Source organism: Columba livia, chromosome 6 (genome assembly GCF_036013475.1).
Source record: "Columba livia isolate bColLiv1 breed racing homer chromosome 6, bColLiv1.pat.W.v2, whole genome shotgun sequence".
In the NCBI taxonomy this organism is placed as follows: domain Eukaryota; kingdom Metazoa; phylum Chordata; class Aves; order Columbiformes; family Columbidae; genus Columba; species Columba livia.
The window spans coordinates 24,028,156-24,041,554 of record NC_088607.1 but is presented as its reverse complement, the minus strand read 5'-3'; the positions used below and the strand labels follow the sequence as shown (position 1 = coordinate 24,041,554).

Here is a 13,399-nt window from a genome sequence, read left to right as displayed (position 1 = left end):
ACATGCACATTTACTTGAATTCCACACAGAAACAGCAAAAGATTAAAGAAGCAATTAGATGGGCAGCACCTCGGTTTAATGGCAAACCACCTTCCGAAAGAAGACAAGCTTAATTTATTCTTCTTGTGGAAAAAAAAAAAAAAAATGTATTTTGCTAGTTTCAGCCACAGGTTCAGCACTAATTACATCAATATTTAACCAAAAAAGTTTCCAGTAGCCAAGTAAGACACGGGAGATAAAGGTCAGCAGGATTTGTTTTACTTCACCACTTTAGCCAACTTTAACCTCTTTAACCAAAATGAAACATAGTGTTTAGTTTCAGCAGGAACAATACTTAGCATATTTCAGTCCTTCTCCTTCAGTTTACTGTCGCAGCCGACTCAAACTTGAGCACGGCAGGGTCCGGAGCAACCGCAGGTCGCCCACCGGCCCTGCCTCGGGCTCCACCACCAGCTGCGGTTCTTACACCGGAGTGAACTGTTAGGGCCGCGCTGCTCCCACAGCGAAGCCTCAGGATCAGGCCTGTTGCACTTGAGCAGGCTACAACAGTAGCAAAAGTGGCAGAGCAATAATCCCACCACCAATCACCCCGATGCTCTGCTGTCTACCCGTTAAAACAGTGCACAGCCCGCGCACACACCCCCAGTCCGTGGGACTCGAAGCGCAGCCCCGGGCCGGGCTCGCCCCGCCTCCTCCGCGCTGCGGGGCAGGGACGGCTCCTCCGCTCCTTCCCTGCGGCGGCCCCGGAGCCGCGTGCTTGCGGGAGGCGGCACCTGAGCAACGTCCCGTGGCGCGGTGCGTACGTGCGGCTGGAAACTAAATCCCCAGCGCCGTGCGAACTCACCGCCCCGCGGGACCCTCTCTCGGCGGGGGCCAGCCCCGGCTCCGGTGGGCAAAGCGCCCCGGCTGAGCAACCGGGAGCCGGCGTGGAGTTCGGGCAGCCGGTGCCAGGGGCGGGGACGCACCGGCCGTGGCGGGCTGCCCCATAGCAGGTGGGGCCGCCCTCGCCCGGGCCCTGCGAGCTGCGGGACACGGACACTTACTTGGGCTCCGCTCACCACGACCCCTGCCATGGCAGCGGGGACAGCCGTGCCGGGGCTCCCGCGGGCTCGGGACCGGGCCGGTACCTCCGCCGCAGCAGCCAGCCAGTCAGTCAGTCCGTCCGTCCGTCCGTCTGTCAGTCAGCTGACGCGGGCGGAAGCGCGGCCGGGCCGCGGGTGGGGGTGGTGGCAGCGCGAGGCTCCCGCCGCCACCTGCGGCTGGGCTGCGCGCGCCCGCGGCGGCCCCGGGGCGTCCGCAGGGTCCCCCGCCCCAGCCCTGGGGTCCGCCCGCCGCCCCCGGGCCGGCCGCCCCGAGGCGCTGCCGCGGGCTCCCCGGCAGGACGGGCCCGCCGCGGCGGGACGAGTGCGCTCCCACGCAGGAGGCTGGCGGAGGCGAGAGCACTGGCGAGGCGTGGGGCTCGGGTCTGCGACTCCATGTCGGCGGCTGCTCCGGGCCCCGCTGCGGTGCCGTGTCCGCAGGGAAGGTCCGGCCGCCGCGTGCTCCGCTGCCGCGTTTCAGCAGGAGGCTGGGACTGCATGTTGGGTTAAACGGCGGTGGAACAGGCCCTGGGAAGAAATGATGGAAATAGCTGATCTGTGAGACACTGCCAGAGGAATCGGGGCTTTGATTTCATTCCCTGTAAGGAGCAAGATGACTTGGGGGGTCATCTGGATGGGCTTTCTGCCTACTGAGCAGTCAAGTAATTTGTGGCATAAAGCACAACTTGCCTTTGAAGAGATGTATGTCACTGGCAAAGCAACACTTGCAGAAATAATCCCATGCTATCTACAGGAGAGGTTCACATCCCCATAGTGATACTTCTTGTCTATAGAATGTAGCGTAATTTGTGTGGAAAACAGAAATACCCTTGGAATTATCAGAAATACCTGTTAAACCAGTCCTTCCAGAGCAGGAGAATTCACTAATTAAAATAATAACATGATGGCAGATTATCACTGATTAGACAGAGTAAGAAAATTGAAGGTTTTCTGTAAGAATTTTATGTGAGACTTCTAAAGATACTTAGGTTTCCCAGGGCTGGATCCTAAATCCTATTAGTCATCTTCCTGCCTCCTCAGCTGCCTAAGCACCTTTAGAAATCTGGCTCTTCTTTCCCCTTTATTGCTAATACGGCATAACTCACTCCTGATAAAAGCAGAGGCTCACACTGTGAGGGGAAATAAGTTTCAGGAGGATACATATTCTACACTGCAGACCACTTTCTACCGTTTATTCAGCAACACAGCAGAAACTAATATTGTACTTGCTGCTCTGCCTCTTAATATCAACAGAATAAATTCTTGGTACAGCTGAGGCACTACACCTTCTCTAAAGTCATCTCTCCTTTTATGCTGACTGCTGGACTGGAAACAGCAAAGAGCCAAGGGAAAAAAAAAAATTGCACCACTCTTTCTGTTATTATAATGTATTGTGTTAAAATAAAAATGGCCCAACATGTAGAAAAAATAAAACGCAAGTCAATGAAGAAACTATTCATTTGCTTTGCATAGATCAAACTTTCTGGTATGGTGTAAGACAGAAGTATCAAGCCCTCCATCCACAGCAAATACGCTGATCCTACACTGATGAATCAAAGTCCCGTTTTAAGTAAGAGGTATAGTTACTAGTTCAGGTCATTACTCAGCGTGCAACAACTACTGCCTTTATTTATTTATTAGATTATGTAGCACATAACATATGCTAAGGAAAACAAGTACTATGTGAATTGTAAATTTAAACAAAGCAATACATGCTCCCTTTTCTGTATCTACTGCTTTTTATCTCGCTGTTAGTCACAAGCATGCGGTTCCAATCAGGATGAGCACATACCACGCAAGGCACAAAGTGGCCCACTGTTACAGTTTTGTCTTGATGGAGTAAATTCAGTTCAATGCTACACTCCTGTAAAATTGGAATAACTATACTAAAAACAATTTAGCACATCATTATCTATATTATTAGTATTAATTTTAGCACAGTGTTAGCTGTCACATTAGAGATACAAAGAAAAAAAATCCTGCTTGAATAGTTTACAAAATAGCACACACAAGTAATAACAAGTCTGTTTTTCCCAGCTTCTTACATTGCCAATTGCATTAACCTGCCATTGATCCTCCTACTTACTAGGCAAGACCTTGTCTAGAGGGAAAAGTTGCAGGTGCAGCTCCCTGAACTGGGTTACTTAAATTGACTTTATCATCTCTTCAATCAGTTGAGCTGAATTTTGTAAATTACAAAAACAGCTTAAGGAGGTGGTAAACTGTTTTAAGTGCATCTGGCTTATAATCATTCTTTTGAAACCAGTTGAACATTTTCTTGTACAGACATGGCCTAGATTATTATCTGCCATGGATAAAAGAATAGATCCAAATCCCGTGGTGTTTAACAAACAGGGAGTGCTACCAACCACAGTGACAAAATGGGCCTATTATACTGTACAGGAAGTGAAAAGCAAAACTCGTTAGAACAGAGAAATGGAGAAGAGAGATGACTGTCGTCTTGTGATGCTTCCCTAGACTTTGAAAACTTGCACCCTGAAAGTCCTAATTCTGCTGCCAGTTTCCTACAGGATGATTGGCAAATTTCTTGAACTTTGTTCTCTTGGAGTCTCTGTTTTCCTTAATTTCTAAGCACCCTTCACCTGCATGTAATTTTTAAGAGGAATGAAAACTCACAGCTGCAACTGTCTACCACTGAAGGAGTATTTTGTAACAACTAATCTGAAATTGTAACGAAGTTATAACATTGTCTCAGATTTCAAACCTATGAGTCAATGTGCTCATTAGTTTGTGCCTCATGTTATTACGGAGCTAAAATACATTACAACGCTATATAAATATAAAGGGCTTTTTTAGCTTTTGAGCCTGCAGATCATCAGTGTCATTTTATAGCACAGATTCTACATGACTGTGAGGCTGACTCCGGTTTTAGAATATTTTTCACAAACCCATACACATTTATTATTCTGAGCATCCCAAAACACTACCTTCTTGAGTCCTGGCCCCGCACAACCTCAATCATCTGACTGTTTTCTTTAGATCTGATAGAGTTGCCTATATGAGTAAAGCTTCAAAGGACTAAATTTGTACTTACAGAATATATTTTTGTTGGTGGTTCCTTAGAAGCTGAAAGTTTTGTGAGGATTCTTTGTAGAGGTCAAAATAATTTATGTGACAGTGCAGCTTAGTTGACCTTTGAAATATTTTTTTACAGTGTATGTATACATAAAATATAAAAAAAACCCCTTGTTTATTTAAATTATCTGTTTCACTGCGCAGTTAAAAGCAGAAGGTGGCAGTTCTGTATGGGCCATTCAAATATGATTTCCTTTGATTTTTAACAAAGTATTGCTAAAACTGCAGTTGCACACAGACAAAACCAACATGGACTCCAAAATTTTTTTCTTGTCTATAGCTACAATAAATTAGTTATACTAATATTTTTACATATATACATATATAAATTACAAATTGAGCAGACACATTCCTTGAACAAAGAGCACTATATGTTCAAAACAAGATAATACCTGTAAACCAGCCTCCAAACAACTGGGAGGCAATGTATTGGAACCATGCTAGATACCCATCAGATCTGCCACTTATTTCCAAGTTCTTCACATAATAACAGATCTTTAAGTCATTTTAGCAGTCATTGGCCTAAAATGTATACACAGTTACAAATATGAAATCTCATTGACCAACTGATTAAAATAATTAGCTAATACATACCAGTAAATTTGGCAAAGCAGCAAGCACCAAAATAATGACATAATTCTATATAAAACCTAAGTATATAAGTGTTTTCCTATCTTAAAATAACATTGAAGGTTTACAATAGGAAAAAGTGGCAATCCTGAATGTTTTATTAGCTGAACATTACACAAATATTTCAGACTGCATTATTCAAAATGGTCTGGTTTCCAGCTCACAGCACACTATGCATGTATGTCTGCATGTGCACCAACACAATTACCTTAAATTTCAGAGTAAGTTAAACAACAAACTATCATCTTCTTAAAAAAACATGTAATTTCTCCTGACAAAAGTGTGCTTTAACAAACTGAGTTTTCTGAAGCAAAACATTTTGGAAAAAAAAAGTCCTAGCCAAGTCACAGAATTCTTCCAACTTGACCATCTGAAAAATTGCGTCAGAGTTTACCCATATCACTCATTTTGTTGATGCTCACAATGAAAACAATCTCAAAATATTTGTTTATAAGTACCCACAAAAATACAACCTCTAATACAAACTGAATCAGTTTCACTGAAAGAGACTGACTGTAGTACAAACATCTCTGCCCGTATTACCAGAGGAACATTTTATTCATACATAGCTTCACTTACCCGTTTTTAATTGCATACAGTTAATGATGGTGTTTAATGTCCAAACTAATAACTTCAGTTGTCTCCCAGATTATAGCATCACTAGCACTCTCTGCTGTGAAACACACAGAAAAAAAATAAACATGCCATAAAGAAGATAAAATACAATGAAGTATATAATTTAATCTTATTGGCAAAGACAAAAAGAAATACATTAATGATGATGTCATTTACCATTCTGAAGCTGAACTGCTGGAAATTTGGTTTCTCTTTTCCTATCTCCAACCTATCTCTTATATTCCCATTTACAAAGACATTTAACAGCCAATGTTAAACCAATTAAAGGGATCTGAAAAAACAGGTTATGCATGTACACTCAATACATACTACACCTTTTCTTGAACTATATTAGTATGACAGTGTGATATAGTGCTATAAAACTTGAAGATAAGAACATCCAAATGACAGTAAAGTGATTTTTTCAGAATTGTATTCCCACACTCATGTCTTTGAAACTCTGCAAAATAGCTTTGTCCAGAAAAGCAGCCAATGAACATTGGTTATCCCATACTACCATGGGCACATATAATACCTCTGAGTTTGTTTTGAATTTTCTACTGTTAACTAGTAGCCTTGATTTACATTTTTCTATTCTTGTGAAGAATGGAAAAAAAAAGATGGTTAATGCTTTTACTTTCATCTAGAGTTTTGCTTTTTTATCCTTTCCTGCAAGACAGAGGCAGGGGGTCAAATCTAATAATTTTCTTAAGAAAACCTCTTGCATTTTGGCTCTTTGATTCCTATCCTGTCCTCAAGCAAAGCAGAATTTTGTTGAAAACCATCTCTTGAATGTATTTAATTATTATTTTCCTATTATATGGCAGCAGTGCTCTATGAACCCACTGAGGGTTTATGGTGATAGTGAATGAATGCAGTTCTGACAAAAGCTCACTCACTGTTTTATTGCAAAGTCACCTTCAAGTTCAGCATTTTCTGATGTCTTTGGAAAGCTTCATTTAAAAACCTTGTTACCATTCTTTTCAGGTAAGTTTTTGTATAGACTTCATAATGCAAGATACTATAAGCTAAGAGTTTTCAAAAACCAGAACAGAAATCTTTGATGACAGAAGTAAAAATATTCCTGAAATTTTTATCCAGTAATTTTGTCTGGCTTCCACTGGAGTTAATGACAGCTTTGTCAGCCATGGAATGGTCCAAATATAACTAAAAATCCCTTATGTTACATTATATAGCACCCTATAGCTATTGGCTTAGAATTACATTTAATAAGTGATGCACTCAAAAAGTAAGACATAGGAACAAGTAATTGTGCAATTTAATTCTGCCTTCTTATAATATATGTTATAGTAAAGGGTTGGTTTTGTCTGTTTCCTGAGGCTATAGAATGAGCAGAGCTCAGTAAATTTAACTCAACTAGGTAAAATACCACGGACTTCTTCAATGCACTGTATTACCAGAGCACTTAGCATTTTTTTAATGCATTTATTCTCACCCTATGCCAGGAAAACAGAAAAATCCTCTTATTAGTATCCTACAGAAAAAAAAAAACAAGGCACAGAAAGGCTAATTTATTTGTAATGAAAACTTATGTTCAGTATCCATAGTCAGCTAGGGAACTGAACCTACACTTCCCCAGACCTAGGGTAACACCCTAACTGTAGACAGTTCTCTGTCTTTATTCTATTTGGTGTAAAGGCATAGGAGGTATTATATAATAAAAAATATTATTTCCAGTCAGGAAAAGAAGCAAGTGTAGAACCATCATTTTTTTCGCTCCCAGTGGAAAATACTTGCAGGCAAAAGGATATTCCAAGCTGAAGGGTGATTACAAATCTCTGTGTGTCCCCCAGTGTATATAGCATGCAGAAGAGAGATGCTGACATGGGGCATCCACAAGCCTTGTGGACAATTGCAGGACTTTTACATGTTGCCAAAACTAAATGTATAGCACAAACCAAAGACAAGAAATGACATTTTTTGATAGCTTATATTTCATGCAATCTAAATGTTTTTCCATAAAGCTAACAAAAAGAATGCCAGGATTATCCTTCTCAAAGGCCTGTTGCTAACCACAGATGCACAGAACACTTAACAAAAGGTCATAAGTTTTTTTAATTTGAAATAATTCAGTCATCTTTGTATGGAAACTGTTGCTACTGCTTCTCCTATAATTGTATGTTGCACACATACACAGAGATTATTTTTTTAAGCCTCAGATGACTGACTCACACCAGACCTGAAGTGCTATACAATCCATTGCATATATGTGTATTTCAGCTTGGCTGGCTGCATCATCGTGGGAAAGTAAATTGCAATACTGAAGCAACCATACATCTTTGTGCATCAATGCTTGCTTGCTCATAAGAATGCAACAATCAGAGCTAGGGGAAAAAAAAAGGATTAAAGCTAGGATCAAGCCTAATTTGAGGCCACCCAACATAGCAGTTCTATTCTAAATAACAGATTTGAGGTTTCAGAAGTTCAGTGAGGTATTTTCTTGTTCCAGGTCTCTGTCACAATGTCTGGGGCAGCAACTATCTGTCACACAAAGACAAAACAAAATTATTGCAGGAAGTGCTTGAATACAAAGATCAAACAACAAAGAAAGTGGCTGCAGAGGCCAGAGGAGCTTGTAGCTGAGCTGATCTCTCTTGTTCTGGCTGTCTTGGCCAGCTCACAGTCGAACTGAAATACCACACCAGCCAGAGGAGGTTTTGGTTTGGTGTTTTGGGTTTTTGTTTGTTTCTTTGTTTTGATTTGTTTTTCAGAAGGAACTATATTCACCTGATTAATCCAAGGAGACACAATTTGTATCTTATTTTGCGAACAACACTGCATAATAAGAGAGACCTGTCTATAAATAGGCACATACTATTGAAAATACATATTGGAAGGAGTCCTATGCCAAGACCCTACACCCCTAAAGACAGGTATCTTTACCATGACAGGGGATTGTATGATCAGGCAGGAGTTCAAGCCAAGGTGTGGGAGTACCCGACATTAACAAACAGGCTCCTTCCCTGCTTCTCCTGGACTCATTTTTTAATCTTATATCTTCAAGCTGGTTATACCAGCAAAGGGCAAAACCACAGCCTTCCACACATATAACGGGTACATGATGCTGCTGCTGAAAAGAGAGCAAGCAGTAAGCAGATATGCAGTCCAATCAGAAGTCAACATCGTACAGTTCAATATGGAATAACTTCTGTATTTTAAGGAGCAAAAGTTTTAGTTCCCTATTGTTCAGTTCTAAAGCCAGTCACTATTTTTCATTATATCTTTTAAGTACAAAAGATTCCCACAGAAGTGTATGGAAGTTGCTAACAATTTGGATGGCTATGAAAGAACAGAACTCAAACAAAAACCACCATTCTCTGCACTCTGTTAAACAGCAACTTTTCCCATTACTCACTACTTTCATCCACCCATCCTTCTGGGTGAGGAGGAATAAATATAGCTCAGCTAGCATTAATTCTGCATCATCTGGAGACATCACTAGAAAAAGAACACACACACACATGATGCAAGAGGGAAGAGCTAAAAGCTGAAGGTTGCAAAGGTACAGTCTCCACGAGCAATATACTGTCAATATAGGGAGATATACATAAACATGAAAACCACAAGAAACAGGTTTTATACTTCCTGAAAATGAGAGAACATGTATGGGAAATCAAGGTGGTATGGTTAAATTTGACTCTTCTTGAGGCTTCCTCCTCATTAATTTAGTGTTTTACTCTTCCACTTTCCTTGCTTCCAAATATATTAACTTAGAAATCTTTCAAATCCAATAACATGCATAATTCCCTTTACTAGGAAAAATGAAGCAGAAATAGTGCCTAATTGTAGACTGTAGATTCTACAGTACCTGCTGTTTCTCCAAAACATGTTTGTCCTAAGTTCTCTGCATAATTCAGTCACCCTATGTTAAGTCCTTCAAGAACTGGAAGATCATGTGTAAGCTAGTGGAAAAACAAAGGAGCCCAGTGCATTTGGTAAGGTATTTTCCACAGGAACCACTCTTTAACAAGAAAATGACATTACTGTGAACAGGAAATATAGAGAAAATAAATCCAACTTGTGGGTCAAGTGGTCCTATGATTTTAGCATTAGATTCATTACAACTTTCCAAATACTATCCCTCTCCTTCTTTCCAAAAAACTGATCTTCTAAACCCTTCTCACTACTTAAGTGGGAAAGTGAAAACAAGGAAAGGAGCTGAGCCAAAGTAATGCTTCATTCATTGAGAACAGAGTGCTGTTCCACAAGTTGTGTGCAACATTTGACTCTCCACCCATCTGTCCAAATAACAATCAAACAAAAAAAGATTCTATAAGACTTCTTTTGGTGACAAACGCACATGAAAAAGCAGACTAAAACCAAAGAGACTTCCTGTTTAATCTCCTGCAGAGATTATTAGAAACAGACCAATGCTAAACTTAAGGAAATTCTTAACTCAATTTTGGAATCCAACTTTGACTCCATACATATAAAAGTACCTGAACATGTGCTGCTATTTGGCCATTATACTGAGGATCTTTTCCAGAATCACAAGAGAACAGCTCAGAGTTTCAGATTATTTGTTCTCAAGTAATGATGAAGATGGACTGTCAACAATATAAAGCTTTCCATGCTTAGCTTTCTTGCTGGAACCCCAGTCAGATAAGTAAAGCTACTATCAGCTGATGGTGTTGGATAACATACATGACTAATTAGGAACAAAGTATTTCATCCAGCAGAGAGATGTCCACGTTACAAAATCAACATAGAAACAGATATCAGAGTCTACATATTTTGGGAAAGAAAAAAAAAAAAAAAAAGGCGCAATGATTTAATATAGAGAATATATAGACAATAAAACCACTTCAGACTCCCCCAGGCTTTGTCTCCAGATCAAACCTGAGATAGCATGAGTCACACCGCAATGGTGTAAGGTCTTCAATCTCAAAGTTGACAGTGTAGCATATTTCAATACCATTAAGTTACCAAAACAAACCAAAACCAAACAAACAAACAAAACAGGGTTCTGCCTTGGGATTTCTTTCTAGTAATGGTTATAACTGGTGTATCTGAGTCCCATAATAGTTCACATGATTATATAGCAACCTAGACTACTATGCTACATTTGGGTCACTTACTGAAGATTCAGTACCTTGTTAAGACAAGGCTGGGTGAATTCTGTAATAAAAAGTGAAGGCTAAAAGAGATCTAGTCATGGATGATGCTGTGTTTTTAAAATTCAGTGATGGCGACACTACAAAAAGACTTCACACCAAGCCAAAGAAAAATGTTTGGGAAGTTTAAAATTTTATTATTCATAAAACATTGGCAAATTAGTTGTTTATTGTTTTCCCCTCTCTCCAAGAAAGGAAAAACAAAACAAAACCTATGTTTATTTTTGGTGGAGTAACTCAATTTCTGTGACAGAACCCAGCAAAAACGAAGCTGTCATAACAAATATCATCATGGATCAGGACATGGATCAGGACAGAGGAATAAAACAGAGCTTTGCAAATTGAGCTTGGAGAACTGGCAGTAACCAGCAAAAACTACTTTACTCTCTGCTCAAAACTCTTGAGAAATATGCACAGTTAATTCTCACGATGAAGAGATGGAAGTATCCAGATCAGCCAGCCAAGTTTATAAATTTTTTTCCCAGCTTGTCAGCTTAGACTCCCCTACTAAAACAAGAAGAAAAAGAAAGAAACAACCATTAGGCTGTACTTTATAAGAAGATTCTGTTTGTAAATACTTTTCAAAGCATCATTAACCAGTGAGTAAGAGAATGTGCAAAATTTTACAGGCTAAGAACCATGTATTGAAGATGAGGTTATGCAGCAGTAGTCACGGATGGCTATAAGCAGAGTCTGTTGGCTTCTTTAACTTTATGTCAATTCATTAACCTCCTATTAAAATGTTTATGGATAATTTACTATTTTTTTTTAGGAATCACAGAATGTTAGGGATTGGAAGGGACCTCAAAAGATCATCTAGTCCAATCCCCCTGCTGCAGCAGGAACACCTAGATGAGGTAACACAGGAAAGCATCCAGGTGGGTTTTGAATGTCTCCAGAGTAGGAGACTCCACAACCCCCCTGGGCAGCCTGTTCCAGTGTTCTGTCACCCTCACTGAGAAAAAGTTTCTTCTCAATATTTAAGTGGAACCTCCTGTGTTCCAGTTTGTACCCATTGCCCCTTGTCCTATCATTGGTTGTCACCAAGAAGAGCCTGGCTCCATCCTCCTGACACTCACCCTTTACCTATTTATAAACATTCATGAGGTCACCCCTCAGTCTCCTCTTCTCCAAGCTAAAGAGCCCCAGCTCGCTCAGCCTTTCCTCACAAGAGAGATGCTCCACTCCCTTCATCATCTTTGTTGCCCTGCGCTGGACCCTCTCCAGCAGTTCCCTGTCCTTCTGGAACTGAGGGGCCCAGAACTGGACACAATATTCCAGGTGTGGTCTCACCAGGGCAGAGTAGAGGGGAAGGAGAACTTCTCTCAACCTACTAACCACCCCCTTCTAATACACCCCAGGATGCCATTGGCCTTCCTGGCCACAAGGACACAGTGCTGGCTCATGGTCATCCTGCTGTCCACCAGGACCCCCAGGTCCCCTTCCCCTACACTGCTCTCTAATAGGTCATTTCCCAACTTATACTGGAACCTGGGGTTGTTCCTGCCCAGATGCAAGACTCTACACTTGCCCTTGTTATATTTCACTAAATTTTTCCCTGCCGAACTCTCCAGCCTGTCCAGGTCTCTGGATGGCAGCACAGCCTTCTGGCCTGTCAGCCACTCCTCCCAGAATCAAAACTTTATTTTCTTCCCTTGAGAATATGCACTCGAGTTCACACACTCCTGGTGCCACAGAGCCAGGGAAGGTTTCACGCAGCCCACTGGCTCTCTGGCACCGCTGACATGGTGCTGGATACATGTCTTCTCAAGATGCGCCTTCACGTACACTTCAGATCCAGCAGGCTGGATACAGCAAGTGGAGCCTCCTGTGGAAAATCCTGAGTACCCTGGACCTAGTGGCTAACCTGGACACTTTTCTCATCTGTCTTTGATCTTGCGTTTAGTGCAGATCTGACTTAAAAAGGAGTTGACTGAAAAACATTAAACTTCATGAAGTGAAGAAAAAATGCTTGTGAAATGACCTCAAAGATGCAGCAGCATGGAGAGTATCTCTGCTTATTCCATATGTTAAATCATATGAAAGGATAGCAAGATATTAAATTCAGGTCTTCCCTACTGTTAATTTTTCATTTTCAAATCTGCAGAATTGTCCACACTGTCACAAACAGAAAGAAGTTCCAACTGTAAGATAACCACAGGTCTGAAAATCTTTTGTTACCTGAAAAGTTTGAGGGTTTCTGGTTTATAGTACTAATTAAAAATTGTTCTGCTTGAACAGAAAAGCAAAGACCAAAACATTCATCCACTAAACAGGTAAGTGAGCAAAAAGACTTGACAAGTCCACTGAAAAATTTTAGAGATTCTGTTTTCAGCCTAATGACTGGTTACATTAATATATATATTTTCATCATACGTGCCTATAAACTGACATATTGAAAATAATATTTTCAAAGTTTTATCTACAAGGAAATTTTATTAGCATTTATCTTCTCCTTCTAGTGAATGGAAGTGCATGTTAATTCCCTTCTACTTTTACTGTTTCAAATTGTATTCACTGTACAGTATTATAATTTGTCTTTCAGTGGAAAGATTATAAGTAAATGTGTTTGGAAAATTGTTCATAATGATCAGTTCTTAGTGTTATTTATACTGGCTATTTTAAAATATAAAGAAAGTCATACCTATCATTTCTAAAGTGTCATTCACCTGCAAATTTCATGACATTTTACATATATTAATCAATTAAGCCCTACTATACTCATCTCAATTAGGCATTAATATCCAAATTTTACAGCTAGTTTCACTGAGGATAGCTTGAAAGGTTAGCTGTCTTGCTAATACCACTCAGAAATGGGGATAAAACCCAAGAATGACAATCACT

General features: G+C 40.6%; 1 protein-coding gene across 18 annotated transcripts in view; it reads right to left on the bottom strand.

The window, feature by feature from the left end:
- LRMDA (leucine rich melanocyte differentiation associated) overlaps positions 1-13,399 on the bottom strand; it is a 702,006-nt gene that overhangs the window by 656,909 nt on the left and 31,698 nt on the right. For 11 of the 18 annotated variants that reach the window (XM_065068554.1, XM_065068562.1, XM_065068559.1 and 8 more), the window contains exons 3-4: positions 5,385-5,478; positions 1,044-1,607 (exon numbers count right to left, since the gene is read on the bottom strand). The exons of 2 other annotated variants lie outside the window; for them this stretch is intronic. In XM_065068554.1, coding sequence (XP_064924626.1) covers positions 1,044-1,073 — 30 coding nt within the window. In that variant the 5' untranslated portion in view covers positions 1,074-1,607; positions 5,385-5,478. The remainder of the gene's footprint in view (positions 1-1,043; positions 1,608-5,384; positions 5,479-13,399) is intronic. 5 more of the 18 variants (XM_065068557.1, XM_065068555.1, XM_065068566.1 and 2 more) reach the window with 3 other exon arrangements.